The following is a 23,480-nucleotide window of genomic DNA, read 5'->3' as shown; positions in this document are numbered from 1 at the left end:
AAGAGCTTATATAAACAAGACAGTAATAAATTAGTAAATTTTTTTTTTTTTATCGATTTTGTTGCCTTTTAATGTCATTAATATAGACATGAAGTGTCCAAAGATAAGATATATCTAAAGGTATGTCTAAAGCACATATTTAACGTTATCATTCTTCAATAAACATCATATCATACAACTCATTGGAATTGCCACGGTTTGGTACTTTTTGGTGAGTTTGGTGATCCATCACATGTCTGTGAACAGAAATAACATTGAGTCAAAATGCTAAGCAATTATAATGGTGAATAAAAACTGGTCAAAATGGGGAAATGAAAACTAAAGTAAATGTTAAAGATAGAAAATAGGCCTCTCATTTTAGCTAATGCAACCATAAAACAAAGAGAAGGAAGTCACGAGACCTTATTGAGTAACTGTGGTCACTTTTAGTTCATTTAATTACTTCTTTAAAATCTATTTACAGATAAATCACTCATTGGACAAATGTCTTGTGTTTTTGATATCTGAGACATCACATTAGCATCTAGAATGATGCTTAATGTTGAACACAGAAGCAAGCCAAAGGCTTACACAAGCAATATATCAGTTATTAACTGTATGATGCATGTATGGTGATAAGCACTGTTGTATATTTATACCTCTTTAACCTCAGTTCTGTATTCCTCTAGGGCAGCTGCATTCATCATTGTTGTGTAGATTGTTATCCTAGCCAGCAGGTGAACATTGAAATTAGAGAACAATTTGAAATTAGTACTGATTTTGTAAAGTTGTTATACAAGTTTAACAACGTTAAACAAGTTACAATAATTGGAGAATATACTGTATAAGTAAAGAAAAGCAATGATCTATGTTATGGGTGGGACCTGACAGAAACAGCAACATTCAGTTCCTTATTATGGAATACCACATGCCTTTAAAAAAGGGGAAACTGTTCAACTTCAGTAAGGAAAGTGAAAGGGCAATTATATTCCTTGCACTAAGTCAAGGATAAAAGGTTGTTAGAACAACAATCTGGGATAGATTACCAATCCACAGTTATTAAACAACACAGTTCTCACCTATTGCATATGGGACGCATCGATAAAATCTAAAGGAAGAGACCAAATTGACATTAAATCACACATCTAAGTATAAAACATGGTATTTAACACATCCAATATGTTAGATATAAAACATCCTAGTGTGGTTAAATAAATGATTGCTTGCCTTTTAGATAAATCCTCAAAAGATAGTTGGATTAAATCACAGTAATAACAGCTATTCTTGGCTTCGAGTCAAGCAAGCATGCTCTCTGGGAGGAAGGGATGGCATTTTATTGACAAACAACGCTGAAGTGGATTTAGTTATTTACCTGGTAAAGAGAGCTCATGTTGATGTTATCTTGACCTGCAACATCCAATGCTTTCATAGCAGCTTCTCTAAATGAGAAAACAAAAGCATATGAGACACATAAGGACAACAGAAATAAATATGAAGAGAATTATTAAAATTATGTCAAATAAAATGAGAGAAAAACACCTTCTATTGTCTCCTTTTGGTGGGGGCAGCCAGTGATCGTGGTTTGTCTGAACCCTGTACCAGCTGCAAAACGAGGAAAAGAGTTATATAAAGATGAATTGAAATGGTTATGTAGAGCAGTGGTTTTCAAACCTTTTCAGCTGAGGCCCCTTTTTGTAGGGTGAATCCTTTTGTGACCCCCAAAAGAAAACTCGTGACACAAAACACCCTCAGACTTACAATTTGACTGAAACATTTTAGATTGAACCAAAAACTGAATTTGTACAATGGTGGAACATCAATTCTGTTTGTAGTCCTATTTCTCTAAAGTTAAATATAGAATTTTTTTTTAATTCTACATTTCATAAAATACAGTAGTACATCAACAGAGGTTTAGGTGATGATTCAGTGTAGTGTGCTGCTGCATAAAATGTATATTATTTTTTTTATATTTCTATTTTTTAATTCATCATAGTTTACATAGTTTGACAATCCTGACATAGAGGTAAAATAATATTTTTTTTTTCTAGATTCAAAAAATTCTATGTGGTCCCCTAGTGACATCCGTTAACCCAATTTTTTTGTATATATAATAATATGTATATATTAACGTATATATTGTGCTGAAACAGCTAAAAACAGGTGATGCTTACTTTCCATTGAGTGTATCCAAAGGCCAGATATCAGCAGGACCGCTCCTGTCTCTGGTGATGACCACACCTTCTCCTGGATGAACACCTCCCACAATGTAGTACACTTTAGCAATGATGGGTACATTAGACAACTGCCTGACTGCACTCTTGTAGTCTGGAGCCTTTTCAAGAGTCTAGAACACACACACACAATGATAAACGATTGTGATTAGCAAGAAAATCGGTTCCCGTTTATGTTTGAGTAAATTTGTATGCTTAAGTTTTACATTCATTTGATTGATACAGTTTTTACCTCTCTCACTAGCCAGCTAACAGGAGAGTTCCTCAAAAGGAAAGTGGAAATGATATTTCCCCACCAGTTGCCCTTACCTGTGAAGAGAAAAATCTAGTGGTAATTAAAAAAAATGTGAAATTAATGCAGATGAAAAGACATAGTAAGTGCACTCACTTCGCTGATTCCCAGACACAGTGAAATTGTTTTGACTTTGCCCAGTAAATAACCCGACATAACCAGCAAAAGTAGTGCCTCTGTAGGCCACCTAGAAAACACACAGCAATATGTTATTTTCTTTCCCAGGGGTGGGCAGTATTTATGATACATGTATTTCAAATACGTATTTTAAATATAAATAGGATTTTGTCATTTGTATTTGATGAGGTTGATGAAAATGGCTTCATATTTATTATTACAGTACTGTAGAATACATTGTAAAAAGTCTACATGATGAAATCATAAATAATGTGGCCTCTGATTGCTGCCTACTCAGTATTTTGCAAAAACTTGCTGAGATCAGAACAGAAAATTGTGGTGAAGGTAAGAAAAGTGCAGACTGCCAGCTTTCAAATACTGTAGGTGTCCAATAATTGATAAATAAATATTTGATTGCCGAATATTGTACCCTGATTGAAGTAGCTGCTAAGTAGGATCATGATTTTGCATCCCATTGCATGAATGACTGCCTGACACATAATATATTATTATATACACGATTAACAGTAAGAATCTAGTAAGAATTAGTAAGAATCTAGTTGCTATTAACAGGTGACTATAAATGACTTGTTTGTCATTGTGTCAGTGTTGCTGATGCAAAGTAGCCCATTTTATAGAGTCAATCACAACATTAAACGTTGGTTACGTTAATATTAACCCTTATCTGGGAGATCACAGGGATTATATATATGTGAATAACAGATCTGTTAACTGGTTGCATATGTCAGATTTATTGCATGACTTGGCCAGAGAAAAGCTGTTGCTATCAAACATGGTTTACTTAATCAAATGAATCAGTGTAATGGTGAAGGGACAGAACAAATGAGTCAATTAATGGAGGGTTTGTGAAGAAATGTCATGCTCCCTTGTAAAAAAAAAAACAAAAAAAAAGTATTATACAGTAAAAATACAGTGCGATACATAGTGTGGCTGCTGTATTGTTCATAGTTTATTTTAAAGCACTAAAAGTTAACGTATTTGGTATTTTAATTTTGAATAAATTTTTATTTATGTTTGCCCAAACCCAATCGCTACTGATTATCCGAATTAGTCAATCTATTAACTGCATTTAAACATGAAAAAACATATCTAAATAATTTGCCTTTAAGATTAGATAATGTCTAATTGAATGCAAAACAGGAAGGGTGATAAAGATATAGGCATATATTACTTCTCCATTTTTGCTGAACAGAACATCAATCGTAACATTCTTGAGCACTTTATGGGGGTAGTCCATGTTTCGAGCATGATAGATTTGTCCTTTGGTGACTTGAGCTAAAATACTGCTGCATAACCTAAAACAGATAAAGTATATGAAAATTACTAGTATGTAATCTAGAGAAAAATGTATATATAGTCAATTGCTTTCAACTAGTATACTTTGTCAAAAGAAATCTTAAGTAAATTACAGCTGTCACATGATATTTAAATTATTCATTTATTTGTATGCCTTGAATTTAGTTTCTTATGTACACATCATGTCAGTAAAGACCCTCCAGTGAACTTTACACCAAGTTCAAAAACATGCAATGAAGTGTGTTTGTGTTGTGCCCAGACAGGTTTCAGTTCTAGTATAACCCAAGTGATTCATTAAGATGAATATAAACAAATTGTATGAGCAGCAGATTTACATACGGGGAAACTTCATAAGCAAAATTGAGCAGCAGGATGTCAGCGGTGTCAATGCCAAAGCAAGCTGCAATGCCTGTGATCTCAGAAGCGTAGGGCTGAGGGGTAAACCACGCCAGAACTCTCACTATAGGTTTGATAACATGGTTAATCCATCCTGGAATTGTAGCACTAAAAACAAGAAACACACATCAAGCTAAATGGTTAATTTAAAATCTTTCTATGCAATCATTGAAGGCTACATGCTAATACAGGCTGAAAACAGGCTGAAATGAGTGTCTTTGCACATGCAAAGACTAAATGTTTGGTTTTATACATAATAATATACAAATGTACACATATGATTTATTTTGGTATGTACTACCAGAAACACACAAGGCAAAGAATATATATGTTTTAACATATTATCCAATTTACATTTAGTGTCTTAATTGCTTGCTCTCTCTAGCTTCAAATATTATTACTTCTTTGTCAGTTTTTATACATCTCTCTTTATGAAAAGCAGAAATAGAGAAAAAATACTGGGGCACACTACAGAATAAATAAATCCGACTGAAAAAATCCGAACCAGATTTAATTGTCATTATACAGAAATAACTGAAGGATTTCAATATCTTTTAAAAGGAAAAAATAAAGACTGATTGTCTACAAAAGTGTCAAAACAGTTACAGGCTACAGTTGTAATTAGTGTATTAGTGTATACTCACTCGATCACCTCAGCTGCTGCTTTCTGTAAGAAATCCTTACTGAAGACATCTTTAAGTGGAGACCATCTCAGCTCCGGAGCCTGGTCTAGATTGATGCTCACCAGTGGTGGGAAAAAGTTTGCACTGCAAACTGGCAATGCAAAGAGCAGCCACCAAAACACGGACTGCATGATCCAAATCTTCCAGTCGTCTGTTTGCAGGCAGGAAGCTGACAGTCTTTATGTCTTGAATATTGGCCAATCTTCCATAATGTCAGAGATGGTGGGTGGGTTTTAAAGATTATATAAAAATATGGGCGTGTTACTGAGTCCAGCTATAAATGGGAATGTTATATTCTGTCCTTGAAACTATACAAAAAAGACAACTGATATCAATGTGTGTGTGTTTTGGTATCTTTGGTAGTCATCAAGTTGGAAGGATGTCACCTGTATATATTCATACTCATGTATTTTCAGAACATTTTTACATTTTTCACTGGTAATGTTAATACTACTCAATGAGTCAGCGAATTTGTTACCCTCACAAGATTTCTAATAAGATGTCATTTTTCGTAGATGATAAATAATTTAATTTATTAAAACATCCTGGACAGGAATACACCTTGGATGAGAAGCCAGTTCATCACAGGACACATCACACAGTCACACACTCATTCACACTAAGGGGCATCAAAGACTAAAACTCACAGCTCACGCAATGCTAGTTATAATTACAAAAGAAGTCATGCCCAAAACAGACAAAGGCTTCTCATCTGTGACATGACATCATTTGACTACTAAAGTATGTAATGAACAATGTGGAGAGAGCGCCATTGCCTTTTTACTGTATTTCTGTACTGAATAGTAGCTGATAAAAAGCTCATTTAAAACGTACTTAGTGTAAAATTTACCGAGTTACTTTTTTTAATAGTGAGGGAGGGGTAGGGATTCTAGTTTAGTTCAAAAAGAGATATAAATGTCGATCTGATCGTTTTAATAAAAGTAAAACCTTACAGAAGAAAATGCAATATGTTGCAAGATTTGAAGTGGTTTGTATGAGGTTATGTCCATGCACTGCGCTCTGCTCCTGCAGACTAAAAGAGTGAAGAGCACTGTCTTCTGGAAGAGTACAGTTTCTGGAAAGACCTTGTTGAAGCCACAGTTCAACACCATCAAAGTGACTCAAACCAATTCAGTTTACCTACAGCTAAGGATTATGTGACAGCAAAACATCTCCTCTTCCGTAACATCCAACAGGACAGAGGAGTATGAAGAACTAAAGTCTGGTAAGCCTGTATCCACTACAAGCCGATTATTTACTTTAGCCCCAGAGTTTGACAAAGTTTGACGATTTAGAAAGAAATCGTAAATGCAGATCCAGAATTTAGACAGTGAGCAACTCTGGTGTTTTTTTTACAGTGATGAATCAAAATGCATTGATTGGACACAGCATTCTCAACAAAATCGATTGTATAATCGGTTATACAGTAATGCTCAAATATAATGCAACATCAGCAGATCTACACTAAAATATAACACTTTTCTTTCATTTCATATGATACTAAAATTGTGGCACTGGTAATTGAGCAACTTAATTGTTAATTTCCAACCCTGGTGCTAACTAACATTAGGAATGCCTCGCAACAATTATGTAAACTCAACCTCAACACGCTGGCGCAGGTTTGATGATGAGTTTTTATAAGGTTCCAGTTCAGTCACCTTGGGCAAACACAGCTTACACTGCATAATAAAGCTGATGCTATTCTCGCACTTGAAGTCAACGTGGTTGCTTAATAAAAATGGCCAGAGGTTTGTTTCTTAAGAATTCAATGTCATTTTGCTTGCAGCTTTGTCTGCATAACTGGCGTCCAGGGGCGCCTCTAGGGTTTCTGGGCCCCTGGCTAATTTGTAATTTTTGACCCAAGACCCCATTCCCCAATTATCTGATATTTTTGTATGCTCATGTAACAACAATCATAATCATTAAGCAAATTCAATGTAAATTCAATGAGACAATTAAGAGACAACTAAATTTAAACAGTTTATTAAATTACCATCTGCTCCTTTGGAGAACATTTCAAATAAGTCCAAGCCCTATAGACTGGCTTATCTCCTAAATGTGCATCATCAAGCTTGAAAGGACCATTTACACTAATAGAAAGCAGAGTTGGTAACTGTCCGGTGTCAGTGTTTCTCTCAGATAATTGTCAATGAGCAAAGAAATCCTATTTCAGACTATTAATAAACTGCTCTAAGGAAAATACTTTGCTTGTAAATCTATTACTGCTGTTAAACCTGTCTTTTCATTTACCATCTCACACTTTTCTGGCACCTCTTTCACTACATTTTTCTCTCTGGATCTGACCTCTCTTTTTTAAGGTCGTTTCCCAAATGAAAGTAGCTACTTCAATATTGGATCCTGTACCAGCTAATTTGTTCAAATCATGCTTTGCCTCTCTTGGCCCTGTTGTTTTAAATATAATAAATGATTCCTTGTCCACAGGAGTGGTGCCAGCAGCTGCTGTAACCCCTATACCAAAAAAAGGCTAACATCAATTTGGACAACCTTAATCATTTTCGTCCCATTCATAATCTTCCCTTCCTTGCTAAACTTCTTGAGCTGATTATGGTTTTGCAGTTGTATACACATCTCACTGTGAATAATCTTTGTCGAATCCCTCCAATCTGGTAAACTCCACAGCACTGAAACAGTATTAGTTAAGGTTACATATGACCTGTTAATTGCTGGAGACTCAGTTTATCTTTAATATTTACACTTCTTGATCTAAGTGCAGCTTTTGACACTGTGTATTAGTCTCTATTACTCACTTGTTTGGAAACTAAACTAAATTGCCAAACGTATTGGGTCACCTGGTCATAAGTATAGTATGTGTTTTTGAGCATTGCATGGCCAGGCAGAGGGACTGATGAATACACCAAAGCTGTGGAATTCTCTCGCAATTAAGATTAGACAGGCCTAATCATTCAGTGTTTAAATCTGCTCTTAAAACTCACTTTTACAGGATAACTTTTATGTGATCTTTATATAATTTGTTAAGTATTCTGTGATGTTTATTTATTGTTTTATTTTTATTTTTCTTCTTATTATTACTATTATGTAATATTTTTTATTATTAGGGGTTCTAGCATAAAATGCTGAAATTCTATTGCTATTGTAGAGATTTTTATTATGATTATTATTATGATGATGATGATGATGATTATTATTATTATTATTATTATTATTATTATTATTATTATTATTATTATTATTATTATTATTATTATAATTATTCCGCCCTAAATCTGATCGTGCAGAATAATACGTAAGGCATGGAGGAGAGCTTAAACTTGGCCAGATAGTAAAGTATCAACCCAGTTGGCCAAGGGGGGGCGCTACAGTTCAGCAAACTTAATTTCACACATTTTTGGCCATAGCTCATGGCTTTCAACTCACATCACAGAGGCTCACCAAAACGTTCGAAGTTGACTGGGACACTTTTACATAAATTACTCATGAACGGAAAGAGATATCTTAACGAAACTTGGTAGGTGTCTATGCACTCAAATCTTTGGTCAAACAAAAAAATGCATAGCTTTGCCACTTGGTGTGGCAACAAGGAAATAAAAATGGCTATAACTACGCAACCTTTCAGCCGATTGACCTAAAACTTGGCATGTAGTGTCTCTGTCCAATGTGCCAGAATGGTTTATGTGGACAAAAACATGGGGGCCATCTGCCAATGACCTTTGAGCACCTGTTAGACAAGGTTAACGGAGGCCGATCAAAACGTAACCCAGTGGGCATGTTCGACCTCTGGCCCTGAAGGTCTGTAAGAATTTTTTACAAAATCCTCCCCTGGAGGGCAATATCGTGTATCTTAAGTGTATAAATGATATTATATTGCAATTTTTTTTCCAACATACACTCAATTGTCAAATCAATTGATTGATCTCCTCATGCTGAGCAATTTTGCCTTAAGGACCCACTGCTGTCAATCAAATAATTTATTAACTATTCTTAATTATGTTAAAAACCTTCTTTTGCTAACTACTCCTATGTTTTTCATCTGATCGGAGCCAACTCAGTTCAGAAATGTTCGCTGGACAGTGCTTATCAATAATTATTAAAAAAAAAAAAAAAAACATTTCTACTCACTATTCAAATGGTCGCCAAAATGATCAAAGTAGGCAGGTCACTTTGACAAAAATGGCTATAACTCATGAATGGAATAAGGAACTCTCATTTATGTTGCTTGTACTCAACCTTTTACTTGCTACCCAAAGTTTTGTAAAAAAAAAAAAATAAATAAAAATAATAATAATAATAAATATAAAATAAACAATATAAAATAATATCTGAAAGAGTTTTAATCCAGTTTCTCTTATGTATGCCTTTAAATTAATGTATTGCAGCATTGACCTATATGGAGAAGAGCTTATGTAAACAAGACAGTAGTATATTAGTAAATAAAATGTTTTTTTTTTTTATTAATTTTGTCTGGAAATGTCATTATTATACACATGCAGTCTCCAAAAATAAGACATATGCAAATGTACAGCCTTTTATTAAAATTCCATCAATTATCATATCATTTAAAATGCTCAATCAAAATGACTACAATAATTGAATAATATAATCAACAATTGAAGATGACAATGGCATAACATGTTCATACAGTTCATCCATGTAGCCTTTATTATATTTAAATTTGGCTCATCTGAAATTTCAGTGTCGTTATGTGGGTTTGGAGCTACAGTAAGCTGGTGAGGGTTTTAGTTTAGACCCATGCCCTTTGTCATAAATGACTGAGCACATGTCTGTGAACAGAAAGAAAACTTAGTCAAATTTTGTATTTAATTATAATGTGAATAAAAACCAGTAAAAATGGGGAAATGAAAACTGGTGTGAATGTAAAAGATGTTAAAATAAACACTGTTGTGTATTTATACCTCTCTAACCACAGTTCTGTATTCATCCGGAGCAGCTGCACTCATCACTGTCGTGTAGACTGTTATCCTGGCCAGCAGGTGAACATTGAAATTAGAGAACAATTTGATTTCCTAGTGTTTTTGTAAAGTTAGGCAACCAATGCCTCCTTGTGTGACAAGCATATTTAGCCAGATTAATATATGAACTGTATAGATCAAGTACCAGCAATTACTTTGTATATTTAAAAAAGATCAACAAATAGGTGGATGTGAATATATATATATATATATATATATATATATATATATATATATATATATATATATATATATATATATATATATATATATATATATAGACCAAAATGTTGGACACACCTTCTCATTCAAAGAGTTTTCTTTATTTTTATGACTATGAAAATTGTAGAGTCACACTGAAGGCATCAAGGGCTATTTGACCAAGAAGGAGAGTGATGGGGTGCTGCGCCAGATGACCTGGCCTCCACAGTCACCAGACCTGAACCCAATCGAGATGGTTTAGGGGTGAGCTGGACCGCAGAGTGAAGGCAAAAGGGCCAACAAGTGCCAAGCATCTCTCGGGGAACTTCTTCAAGACTGTTGGAAGACCATTTTAGGTGACTACCTCTTGAAGCTCATCAAGAGAATGCCAAGAGTGTGCAAAGCAGTACTCAAAGCAAAAGGTGGCTACTTTGAAGAACCTACAATATGACATTTTTCAGTTGTTTCACATTTTTTTGTTATGTATATAATTCCATATATAATTCTACATGTGTTAATTCATAGTTTTGATGCCTTCAGTGTGAATCTACAATTTTCATAGTCATGAAAATAAAGAAAACTCTTTGAATGAGAAGGTGTGTCCAAACTTTTGGTCTGTACTGTATATATATATATATATATATATATATATATATATATATATATATATATATATATATATATATATATATATATATATATATATACTGTACACATATATATATAAGAGGTTCCAATAAGTGAAGAATATATATATATATATATATATATATATATATATATATATATATATATATATATATATATATATATATATATATATATATATATATATAAATATTGGTGAAGCTTGACAGAATCAACAAGATTCAATTCCTTATTATGGCATACCACATGCCTTCAGAAAAGGGGAAACTGGGTAAATCAGTTCGACTTCAGTAAGGGAAGTAAAAGGCAAATACAACCCGTTCACTAGATCAAGAATAAAAGGCTGTTGGAACAACAATCTCAGACAGATTCACAGTCAAACAACACAGTTCTCACCTATTGCATACGGGACACACAGATAAAACCTGGAGGAAGAGATAAAAAAAACTGACATTAAATCACACATCTAAGAATAAAACATGACATAAAACGCATACAATGTGTTAATTATTAACATCTAGGATAGATAAATAAGGTAATGCTTGCTAATTAGATTAATGTTGGTTAAAGTATGTAATGTAACACTCAAGTTGTCTAAAGGAACAGAAAAGTCCTGCATGTTACACCGTCATGGATTGCAGCTCAAGCAGCAGTTTGATACAAATGGTTGGCTGGTTTACATGTCTGAAAGGAAGCAGGTGTTAAAGCTATTGGCAAAGCTACTGAAAGAACACTGAAGACAAATTACATCCTCCAAATAAAGTCATTTTAGATTTTCTTAATGATTAAAATGACAAATGGTCCCTTTTGAAATATTTAAGATTGGTCCTTCATCATTATTTCCAGGGAGGGAAATCTGCATTTACAAACAGTGACATGTTTGTGGATGCTTGTTATTTTAAAACAGTTGTTAATGAATACAGGACTATATAAATTGCAATTAATAAAAAAAATATAAAATAAATGAAAAAAAAAAAAAAAAGGAAGACAGGTTTACAGTTTTATGTTGAATTTGATAAATACATTTAATCGGCAAACAATACAGAAGTAGATTTAGTTATTTACCTGATAAAGAGATCTCAAGTTGATGTTATCTTGACCTGTAGTGTTCAATGCTTCCATAGCAGCTTCTCTAATCCATAAAACAAAAGTATATGAGATACATTACAACAGCATAAATTAATATGAAAAATAAATTAAAAAGAAAATGAGAGAAACACACATTCTAGTGTCTCGTTTTGGTGAGGGCAGCCAGTGATCGTTGTTTGTCTGAACCCTGTACCATCTGCAAAACAAAAGAAAGCGTTATATAAAGATAGCTGCGTGCTATTTGATGAGGATATGCTGTTTTACAAGAGGAAGATACACCGAAGCACCAGTACTTTAGCCGGCGCTTCTACGACTTTATTCTTATAATTTGGACTTTATTCTCGTAGTGCAATGACTTTATTTTCATAGCGCTACGACTTTATTCTCGTATTGCTACAACTTTACGTTCATAGTTCTACCACTTTATTCTCATAATTTCAACTTCATTCTGGTAATGCTGTGACTTTTTTTTTACATGGTACTAAAATGTTTTCCCCCTCTGGAGTGGGCAGTTTCTATTCAATAGTGTCCAAGGACGGAACAGTGGTAAACCAGCAGTAGGGTCATGAGCAGTCAAGGCTCAGGTCAAGGCTCATTGATGCACTTGTGTGGTCTGATCCAACAGACAAGCTATTGTAGCTCAAATGGCTGAAGAAGTTAATGCTGTTAATGCTCGATGGATCAGGACTGTTTTTACAGCAAAAGAGGGATCAGCACAATATTAGGCAGGTGGTCATAATGTTATGCCTGATTGGTGTAGAGCTACATTGTGTAGGCAGCCATCTTTAAGCTCAAGTGCAGTAATAAAAGAATAAAAAAAATAAATTAAGATCAGATGATGCTTACTCTCCATGGAGTGTATCCAAAGGCCAGATATCAGCAGGACCGCTCCTGTCTCTGGTGATGACCACACCTGCTCCTGGATAAACACCTCCCACAAGGTAGTAAACACCAGCAATGATAGGTATATTAGACAACTGCCTGACTGCACTCATGAAGTCTGGAGCCTCTTCAAGAGTCTGGAACACACACACACAATGATAAATGAATGAAAGTATCTTTGATAAGCAGGAAAGTCAGTTCCAATTTATAATTGTGTATAGTTATTGGTTTATAGGCAATTTTACACTAACGAGCTGTGCTGCCAGTTTTTACCTCTCTCACTAGCCAGCTAACAGGAGAGTTCTTCAAAAGGACAGCAGAAATGATATTTTCCCACCAGTGGCCTTTACCTGTTAAGAGAAAATCTAGTGTAATTTAAATGAATGTAAATTACTGCAGATGAAAAGACATAGTAAGTGCACTCACTTCGCTGATTCGCAGTCACAGTGAACTTGTTTTGACTTTGCCCAGTCCATAACCCGACATAACCAGCAAAAGTAGTGCCTCTGTAGGCCAACTAGAAAACACACAGCAATATATTATTTTCTCTTCTATATATGAAGTCTTCATCTCACATCTAACATTGCACATGATATGATCTAAATTAGTTACTCTAATAAATGCATTTAAACATATTTAAGTAAGATGTCATTAGGGTTCGATAATGTCCATTTTACTGCAAAACAGGAAGGGCAATAAGGTAAGGCACATGATACTTTTCCGTTTTTGATGAACAGAACATCAATCGTAAGATTTTTGAGCACATCATGCGGGTAGTCCAAGTTACGACCATGATAGGTTTGTCCTTTGCTGTCTTGAGCTATAACACTGGTGCAGAACCTAAAACAAGTCAAAAATAGGAGATTTTTTTGTAATTGTAAATTGGTTTCTGCTAGTATACTATGGCAAAAATAATCGTACATAAATGTACCATGTATGATTACACATAATAAGCTAATAATAATAATTATGAGCATTTTAATTATTATTTAAATTATTTACATGGCTTGAATTTATTTAGCGTTTCTTATATTCTCAGCCTGTCAGAAAGAACATAACATGAACCTAGAAAATATTTTAACAAACCTGCAATAAATGTGTGTGTGTGTGTGTGTGTGTGTGTGTGTGTGTGTGTGTGTGTGTGTGTGTGTGTGTGTGTGTGTGTGTGTGTGTGTGTAATCAAATGTGTGTTACCTCATTTGATTACTATAACTACAGAGCAAATTGAAAAATAAATACAATAAAATAATTACAGCAATCAGGCATAACATTATGACCACCTGCTTAATATTGTGATCCATCGAGCATCAACAGCATGAACTTCTTCAGCAATTTGAGTTACAGGAGTATGTCTGTGGGATCAGACCACACGGGGCAGCCTTCGTTTCCCACATGCATCAATGAACAGCCCAAGGCTCAGAGAGTCAAACTAGCTCAAACCTTCACTTGCCAATTTTCCTGCTTCTAACACATCAACTTTAAGGACTAAATATTCACTTCCTGACTAATATATCCCACTCACTAACAGGTGCCATGATGAAGATAAGCAGTATTATTCACTTTACTCATTATAATGTTATAATGTCATCACGTTATGCCTGGTTGGTGTATGTGGCTAATAATTGTGCACTGAGCACAAACCACAAAATGTATATTCTGCAAATGCAACCCTGTCCTATTCATAATTGTATGATGCTATCCCATGTATAAACAAAATAGACACACCAGTTGTCGGATATAAACTAATTGCATGAGCAGCATATTTACATACGCGGAAACTTCATAAGCGAAATTGAGCAGCAGGATGTCGGCGATGTCAAAGCCATATAAAGCTCCCATGCCTCTGATCTCAGCAGCATAGGGCTGAGGAGTAAACCGCTCCAGAGCTCTCACTATAGGCTTGATAGCATGGTGAACCCATGCTGGAACTGTGGAACTAAGAACAAAACAATTACACAGACATCAAGAAAATGGTTGATTTAAAATCTTTCTATGTCAGTGGTTCTTAAACTTTTTCAGCAAGAAGCCCCCTTGTGTAGGGTGAATCCTTTCATGGCAAAAGTAAACTCATGATGCAAAACACAAAAATTTACTTAAACATTTTAGCTTGTACCAAAAACAAATGAATTTCTACAATTGCGGAACATCAATTCTGTTTGTAGTCTTATTTCTCTAATGTTGAATATACAAATTCTTTTATTCTACATTTCATAAAATACACTTGTACATCGAGGTTTTGGTGACGTTTCAGCGTAGTGTGCTGTGTAAAATGTATATTGGTTTATTATTTTTTTAATATTTTAATTATTTATTATTTATTTATCATAGTTTACATAGGTTGACAATCCTACAACTGCGTATTAGGGCCACTATGGGATAAAAAAAAACTGGAAGGGGAGGGGCAGGGAAATTTCTAGTTTTAAAATCTACATTTTAGAGTTTTAAACACGAAAATATTTATTGAAAAACTTCTTCTACACTGTAGTGGCCCTAATACACCGTAGTACAATCCTGACATACTGTACAGGTCAAATTAATTTTGTAAATAATTTTCTAATTTAGATTCTAGAATTTCTATACGGCCCCCCTAGTGACATCTAGTGGCCACCCCAGGTTGAGAACCACTGTTCAATGCTATCTTCTTCTTCTTCTTTCGGCTGCTCCCATTAGGGGTCGCCACAGCGGATCATCCGTCTCCATACCACCCTGTCCTCTACATCTGCCTCTTTCACACCAACTACCTGCATGTCTTCCCTCACCACATCCATGAACCTCCTCCTTGGCCTTCCTCTTTTCCTCCTACCTGGTGGCTCCATCTTCAGCATTTTTCTACCAATATAATTCATGTCCCTTCTCTGCACATGTCCAAACCATCTCAATCTCGCCTCCCTCACCTTGTCACCAAAACATCCTACATGTGCTGTCCCTCTAATAAACTCATTTCTAATCTTGTCCATCCTCGTCACTCCCAACGAAAACCTTAACATCTTCAGCTCTGCTACCTCCAGCTCCACTTCCTGTCTTTTACTCAATGCCACTGTCTCTAATCCATACAACATCGCAGGTCTCACCACAGTCCTATAAACTTTCCCTTTTATTCTTGCAGATACCCTACTATCACAAATCACTCCTGTCACTCTTCTCCACCCACTCCACCCTGCCTGCACTCTTTTCTTTACTTCTCTAACACACTCTCCATTACTTTGCACTGTTGACCCCAGGTACCTGAACTCCTCCACCTTCTCCACCTCTTCTCCCTGCAACCGCATCACTCCACTGCCCTCCCTCTCATTCACACACATGTACTCTGTCTTACACCTACTGACTTTCATTCCCCTTCTCTCCAGCGCATATCTCCACCTCTTCAGGCTCTTCTCAACCTGCTCTCTACTCTCACCACAAATCACAATATCATCTGCAAACATCATAGTCCAGGGAGACTCCTGTCTGACCTCGTCCGTCAACCTGTCCATCACCACTGCAAACAGGAAAGGGCTCAGGGCCGATCCTTGATGCAGTCCAACCTTCACCCTGAACCAGTCTGTCGTACCTACTGCACACTTCACTGCCGTCACACTGTCCTCATACATGTCCTGCACCACCCTCACATACTTCTCTGACACACCTGACTTCCTCATACAATACCACAACTCCTCTCTCGGCACCCTGTCGTACGCTTTCTCTAAATCCACAAATACACAATGCAGCTCCTTCTGTCCTTCTCTATACTTCTCCATCAACATCCTCAAAGCAAATAAGGCATCTGTTGTGCTCTTCCTCGGTATGAAACCATACTGTTGCTCACAGATGGTCACCTCTTCTCTCAGCCTGGCTTCCACTACTCTTTCCCATAACTTCATGGTGTGACTGATCAACTTAATTCCCCTGTAGTTACTGCAGGTCTGCACATCTCCCTTATGCTTAAAGATCGGTACCAGCACACTCCTTCTCCATTCCTCAGGCATCCTCTCCCCTTCCAGAATCCTGTTAAACAATCTGGTTAAAAACTCCACTGCCATCTCTCCTAAACATCTCCACGCTTCTACCCGTATGTCATCTGGTCCAACCGACTTTCCATTCTTCATCCTCTTAATCGCTGCTCTCACTTCCACCTTATTAATCCTATCTACATCCTGCTTCACCAACTCCACATCCTCCAACCTTCTCTCTCTCTGATTTTCCTCATTCATCAGCTGCTCAAAATACTCCCTCCATCTTCTCAACACACTCTCCTCATTAGTCAACACATTTCCCTCTCCATCCTTTATTGCTCTAACTTGCAGTACATCCTTCCCAGCTCGGTCCCTCTGCCTGGCCAATCGGTATAAATCCTTTTCTCCTTCCTTAGTGTCCAACCTCTTATACAGCTCCTCATGTGCCTTTTCCTTGGCTTTCGCCACATCCCTTTTTACCTGCTGCCGCATCTCCTTGTACTCCTGCCTACTTTTCTCATCACTCTGTCGATCCCACTTCTGTTTTGCCAACCTCTTTCCCCTAATGCTCTCCTGCACTTCCTCATTCCACCACCACGTCTCCTTGTCTTGCTTTCTATTTCCAGATGTCACACCAAGTACTTTTCTAGCTGCCTCCCTCATCACTCCTGCAGTAGTTGCCCAATCATCCGGCACCTCTTCACCACCACCAAGCCCCTGTCTGACCTCTTCCCTGAACCTCACACTACACTCTTCCTCCTTCAGTTTCCACCATCTTATTCTTCTTTCAATCCTTACTTTCCTCCTCTTCTTCTTCGCCTCTAAAACCATCCTACAGACCACCATCCGATGCTGTCTAGCTACACTGTCCCCCGCCAACACCTTACAGTCTCCAATCTCCTTCAGGTTGCATCTCCTACACAGAAGATAATCCACCTGTGTGCACCTTCCTCCACTCTTATACGTCACCCTATGATCCTCCTTCTTCTTAAAATACGTGTTCACCACTGCCATTTCCATCCTTTTAGCAAAATCTACCACCATCTGCCCTTCCACATTCCTCTCCTTAAAACCATACCTACCCATCACCTCCTCATCACCTCTGTTCCCTTCACCTACATGCCCATTAAAGTCTGCCCCAATCACCAGTCGTTCTTTCCTAGGTACACCATCTACCACTTCATCTAATTCACTCCAGAATCTTTCCTTCTCCTCCATCTCACAGCTGACTTGTGGAGCATAGGCACTGATGACATTTATCATCATCCCTTCAACCTCCACCTTCACGATCATCACCCTATCAGAAACTCTCTTCACCTCCACTACACTCTTACTGTACTCTTCCTTCAGAATCACCCCTACACCATTTCTCTTTCCATCCACACCATGATAAAACAGTTTAAACCCACCTCCAATGTTCCTGGCCTTACTCCCTTTCCACTTGGTCTCCTGAACACACAACATATCTACCTTTCTCCTCTCCATCATATCAGCTATCTCTCTCCCTTTACCAGTCATAGTACCAACATTTAAAGTACCAACCCGAACCTCTACTCTCCTACACTGCTCCTTTTCCTGCCGTCTCTGTAGACGTCTTCCTCCTCTCCTTCTCCTCCTTCGGCCAACAGTAGCCCAATTTCCACCGGTACCCTGTCGGCTAACGATACCTGTGGCGGTCGTTGTTAACCCGGGCCTCGACCGATCCGGTATGAAATTCTCATTTGTGATCCGCATATTTGATTTGGCACATGTTTTACGCTGGATGCCCTTCCTAACGCAACCCTCCCCATTTACCCGGGCTTGGGACCGGCACTAAGAGTGCACTGGCTTGTGCCCCCCTAATGGCTGGGTTCACTGTTCAATGCTATGCAATCATTAAAACTAAACACTCCTGGATGAAAACATTTTTTTGTTTTTATTTTTTTTCGTGAACTAGTACCTTCGAACATGCAAATGCTAGATTTCTGGTTTTATTAAAATATGCAAGTATACCCATATTTAATTAAATAACAGCAACATTTTGCAAGATAATTTTTTTAAAAGTTATCATACAAAAAGTACCACCAGCAACACACAGGCGAAGAATATCTATGTTTTAACCTATTATTGAATTCACATGTTCTGTACTGTAGTGTCTTAAGTGCTCTCCAGCTTTAAATGATTTTACTTGTTTATCTATCTTCTACATCTGTCTTTATGGAAAGAGAAATAAATGCAGGCACACAGTTCAGAAGTATTACTGAAAGAAATACTGAAAAGCCAACAAAAGATTCATCACCAGATTTAATTGTCATTATATACAGTAGAAACAACTGAAGGAAAGTGAAAAAATAGAGAAGTTTTCTAAGGGTTAAACCACGGAGGCTACAGTTAAGATGAAAACAGACTCACTCGATCACCTCAGCTGCTGCTTTCTGTAAGAAATCCTTATTGAAGAGGTCTTTAAGTGGAGACCATCTCAGCTCCGGAGCCTGGTCCAGACTGATGCTCACCAGTGGTGGGAAAAAGTTTGCACTGCAAACTGGCAATGCAAAGAGCAGCCACCAAACCCCAGACTGCATGATCCAAATCTTCCTGTCGTCTGTTTGCAGGCAGGAAGCTGACAGTCTTTATGTCTTACATATTGGCAAATCTTCCACAATGTTAGAGAGAAGGCGTGGTTTTAAAGAAAAGTCAAGTCAAGTCAAGAAGCTTATTTGTATATTTTTTTTAGTACAATTTCCATTTTTCCACTCAACAAGACAGCAACTATGTTAAATGTATTGATTCATCCTACACCTTGGATGAGAAGCCAGTTTATCACAGGACACATCACACACTCATTTACACAAAGTGGCATCATAGACTAAAGCTTACAGCTCAGAAATGCTAGTTATAATTACAAAACAGGCATGCACAACACAGACAGAGCCTTCTCATCTGTAACATGTCATGACTTCTAAATACAATGAACAATGAAATTACATCACTATTAACAGCTGAGTTTGATTCTGACGTATTCAAAACCATTACAGTTTATGTTGGGTTGGGAAATTGATCTGCTGTACATTACAGCAATGTTGAGTGGACTATCATTATTATTATGAACTCCTTCTTAATCCATTTGCACTACTGCATAGGCTACTGCTGTGTGTGCACTGAATAATGAGTGTATGCTTGCATGTGTTTATTGTAGTGTGAATACGATACGTACAGAACATGTGCAACTGTATGCATGTATATTTGTGTTTATGGGCAATACATTGATTGGTCTTGAAAAAGGCTAAATACTATTGGAAAAAAGAGGAACTGGCAACACAACATAAACGTTGAAAAATAGCGCCTCCTAGTGAATAAATGGGAATAAAACTGAGATTATGCAAGTAGGCGGAAATCAGCTGTATGGGCGAAACACATCTGAGGGAAAATAATATATCAAGTGAGGGTAAGTAAAGCATATAAATACAATTTCTTCGCATAGTATATGCAATAGAATAGCGCATGCGCACTGTGCCCGAAACCTAATACAGATGTTTTCAGTTGTAGTGTCACTTTTCTTTGCTTGCAATCCGTGGAAACGGGGGTTGTCAGCGTTGACAGGCACTAATTGAAAGACTGTTTCCTGTAAACAAACACTAACAGACACCACTTTCTACATTTATTCCATAATATACAGATAAAAAATGGTCTACACAGTGATCTTGTTGTTTTTGTGAGCTGCTATTCAGCAGGTTAAGTGATGTAGGTAAAAGAAAAATTGTTCTGGTTTTAGGTTTTTGCAATAACATCTATCTATACACAAACACATTATGTGTGTATATACATATATCAATTTCTAAAATACAAAATGCTGCATTCGTATGTTCACCAAGGTTCTAGGTACTGAAATACTGTTGTTTGTTTTTAAAGTCCATGTTTACTTTCTGTTTGGCAGGAGTAAATCAGTACCGGTGATCTGAAGATGAAGATTGCAGTGCTTGGAGCTACAGGACAGACCGGGCAGGAGCTGGTAAATCAGGCTCTACAGCAGGGGCACATTATCACAGCCATAGTGAGGAATCCTTCCAAACTGACAATTAGCCATGAGAACCTTAAGGTAAATACATAACATCCTAAACACCTGCTTTTACTTCTCTGCTGCTGATCCAAGCCAGAAAAATTGTGTATGTGGCTTCCAAGACAGAACATTTTAAACAGAACCATGGAATAAACGAGCATTTCGAAATATTATACCTAAAAATCCTTTTCAATCTTCATCAATACCACTGTTCTTTTAAATCAATGTATGATTCTTTTTGCAGATATTTATTAAAACATTTACTGATACACTGTAAAGCATTGTTTCCATTTACCATGATACACAAGTCAGTGAAATATAAAGAATGCTGTATATTTATTCGTTACTATAGCTAGATGCTCTCAAAGTTATAAAACATGGTCGTTATGGAAGTATATCGTATAACTTAGCTGACTTCAGAAAGATGTATTTGCTTTGTGATGATAATGCGTATCATTAGCACTGCTCTAAAAACACAAAATAGTTTCAGAGAACTCTTTCTGTCTATCAAGCCATTAACATTGAAAAATATTTTAGAAATAGATTCATCCATCTTCTCCCGCTTATCCATAATTCGGGTCGCGGGGGCAGCAGTCTAAGCAGATTCCCCAGACACTTCTAAGGGCCTTGCTCAAGGGCCCGAAAGTGGCAGCTTGGCGATACCGGGGCTCGAACCCCCGACCTTCCGATCGGTAACCCAGCGCCTTAACCGCTGGAGCCACCACTCCCTTGAAAAATATTTTTTATCTCACAATAGGTGGTGGAGGGGAATATTTTCTCAGAAAACAATTTGAAGCCAATATTCACAGGACAGGATGCGGTGATGTCATGTCTTGGGTTCCCACCATCTATTTTCTATGGAGTTACCGGCTATACTCAGTCTATGACAGCAACCCTCAGTGCAATGCGAGAAGTCAAAGTGAACCGAATCATTACCATGACATCATGGTACACAGATCGTAAGTGCTCTAAATTCAAGCATGGGTTTTAATTATAAAGGTGTCGTGAAGGTTTGTTCATTTAATACTTTTTAATTTACTGACTTATATATATAGATTTGTGTCTTACCTGCTATTTCATTTAAAAGGAGCAGATTTGAGTTTCTGCAACTTAACACTATACAATTATAAAAGAATACAATTGCTGTCATAATTCATTGCAAAAGTCTCAAAAAAGTTATATTTTTTAATACATTGAAATTATTTCTCTGCTTTTTGCAGCTAATTCAGGGACTAGATCTTCTTTTTTTGTCCGCTATGTGTTGCTGCCAATAATCCGGAGTGTTCTAAGCAACATGTATGAGATGGAGAAGCTTTTGGAGAAGACTGAGGACATCAACTGGACTGTGGTTAGGCCACCAGGGCTACAGAATACTCCAGTTACAGGTGGGTTAGTGAAAACGATGCTTCCATTGAATCCTGGTCTATATCACCGTTAAAGGTTTACTGAGAGATACAATGTTTTGTCAAAAAAACTTTTGTATAAGAGCAATTCTGACAGTTTTGGAATCAATTCTTGTGTGTCATGATCTCTGAGTGAAAGGGAAAATACTCCTCTTTATCTCTGTCTTTTATGACACCAAACAATCATGAGCTTTGTAAGCAAGATGGCAGTTAATTTGACATAAGCAGTATACTTGCATACAGCCTGTGACTCCGAGAGAGCATGTATTTCATGATTCATAAGATTTTAAAATGATTTACACACTCTTGCTGTGTATGTATGACAATTTCTTTATAGCAAACTAAATAGACATAAACATTTTTATCTTCTCCCAACATCCAGATTCAGCAGTTTTTTAATTGAATGAAAGCATGTTTTCATTCAATTAAATCACATCTTTTTTTTTTAAAACACATCTTTTTTGATATGCCTGTTTGCTTAAAAGGAAAGCTGCTTTTTGTAGAAAACATTCAGTTAAGACATAGAAGAATAGGACAGTAATTAGAGTCCAAAGCTCTTTAGTATATATGGATTAATTATAGTCAATTTTCTTTGAAAATCTAATCTTCAAAGATGCTCAATAGAGAAAGATGTTAATAAGCAGCTAATTTGGACGTTTGCATTCTTTAAGCCTATAGTGTGTTGTTCATGCTTCTTTATCTGCCAACAGATAAGGAATTCCTAACACATGAAGGTTACTATGTGCCTGATGAGACTGGCTATCCTGTAGGCCAGACTGTGTCAAGATCAGATGTGGCTCGCTTCATGTTGTCTTTGCTCAGCAGCAACACCTGGATTAAGAAAGCAGTTGCTATCATCACCAAGTGAATTAAAACCTTGATCTATGCTAATGCAGGGGAGTTCAAAGCACACTTTAAATGTTTCCTGTTTATTCTATTCACTTTTTATTTTTAAATGCGGTCAATAAAACACTTATCTCATATATAATTGTATACATACTGTATCATATTAGCCAAAGACTCTGTATATGCATCTGACACCATGTGAATTTCTTGAATTAAGTTTCTGCTTGTTTTTAATGTAAAAATGAATGTTGATAATCTCTTTAGGCCAGATAATCATAAAATAACCATAAAATAATCTCTTATGAGCCAATATAGAAATGGCATATGAGTTCATTATACTAATGAGGCAATACTAATTTTTACAGTACGTTTGAACGTATGTACTGTATATATAGAAGCTAAATTTGTTGTCTGCTGACTTTTTAAAAATAAATATTTAGTTTAATCACTGTGGTCATTTGCCTAGAAGAACACAATAC

The 23,480-nt window shown here is 36.5% G+C and overlaps 2 protein-coding genes across 4 annotated transcripts; one reads left to right on the top strand and one right to left on the bottom strand.

Moving 5' to 3' along the window:
* Positions 1 to 572: 572 nt before the first annotated feature.
* On the bottom strand, positions 573 to 19,323 carry LOC310718639 (uncharacterized protein). The gene is made up of 21 exons (XM_083527550.1): positions 19,108 to 19,323; positions 14,556 to 14,720; positions 13,501 to 13,624; positions 13,211 to 13,301; positions 13,058 to 13,134; positions 12,749 to 12,921; positions 12,036 to 12,098; positions 11,879 to 11,945; positions 11,210 to 11,238; positions 9,908 to 9,974; positions 9,735 to 9,775; positions 4,977 to 5,192; positions 4,276 to 4,440; positions 3,812 to 3,935; positions 2,599 to 2,689; positions 2,443 to 2,519; positions 2,151 to 2,323; positions 1,519 to 1,581; positions 1,352 to 1,418; positions 1,059 to 1,087; positions 573 to 705 (listed from the first exon to the last, which is right to left on the bottom strand). The coding sequence occupies exons 1-21, from the start codon at positions 19,275 to 19,277 to the stop codon at positions 633 to 635; spliced, it is 2,145 nt and encodes a 714-aa protein (XP_083383676.1). The 5' UTR covers positions 19,278 to 19,323; the 3' UTR covers positions 573 to 632.
* A 723-nt stretch (positions 19,324 to 20,046) lies between these two features.
* LOC310718073 (flavin reductase (NADPH)-like) lies at positions 20,047 to 23,446 on the top strand. 3 transcript variants are annotated; one of them, XM_083526605.1, is made up of 5 exons: positions 20,047 to 20,140; positions 20,630 to 20,791; positions 21,510 to 21,711; positions 21,973 to 22,137; positions 22,866 to 23,446. In XM_083526605.1, exons 2-5 carry the CDS (start codon positions 20,657 to 20,659, stop codon positions 23,021 to 23,023), a joined length of 660 nt encoding a protein of 219 aa, XP_083382731.1. In that variant the 5' UTR covers positions 20,047 to 20,140; positions 20,630 to 20,656; the 3' UTR covers positions 23,024 to 23,446. The 3 variants fall into 3 exon arrangements, with proteins under 3 accessions (XP_083382731.1, XP_083382733.1, XP_083382732.1); XM_083526607.1 differs by having other exon boundaries at positions 20,054 to 20,140; positions 20,633 to 20,791; XM_083526606.1 differs by having other exon boundaries at positions 20,060 to 20,140; positions 20,605 to 20,791.
* Positions 23,447 to 23,480: the final 34 nt, after the last annotated feature.

This window comes from Silurus aristotelis (genome assembly GCF_946808225.1).
Source record: "Silurus aristotelis genome assembly, chromosome: 23".
In the NCBI taxonomy this organism is placed as follows: Eukaryota; Metazoa; Chordata; class Actinopteri; order Siluriformes; family Siluridae; genus Silurus; species Silurus aristotelis.
Note: the sequence above shows the minus strand (reverse complement) of the source record. Positions and strands in the feature narration are given on the sequence as shown.

Coding starts and splice junctions, on each gene's coding strand:
- LOC310718639 (XM_083527550.1), bottom strand. CDS start 19,277: ATGCAGTCTGGGGTTTGGTGGCTGCTCTTTGCATTGCCAGTTTGCAGT. Junction 9,975..11,209: donor GTGTGTCCCGTATGCAATAG/GTGAGAACTGTG, acceptor CCTGCTGGCCAG/GATAACAGTCTACACGACAG. Junction 706..1,058: donor ATGCGTCCCATATGCAATAG/GTGAGAACTGTG, acceptor CCTGCTGGCTAG/GATAACAATCTACACAACAA.
- LOC310718073 (XM_083526605.1), top strand. CDS start 20,657: ATGAAGATTGCAGTGCTTGGAGCTACAGGACAGACCGGGCAGGAGCTG. Junction 20,792..21,509: donor TTAGCCATGAGAACCTTAAG/GTAAATACATAA, acceptor ATCTCACAATAG/GTGGTGGAGGGGAATATTTT. Junction 21,712..21,972: donor GACATCATGGTACACAGATC/GTAAGTGCTCTA, acceptor TGCTTTTTGCAG/CTAATTCAGGGACTAGATCT.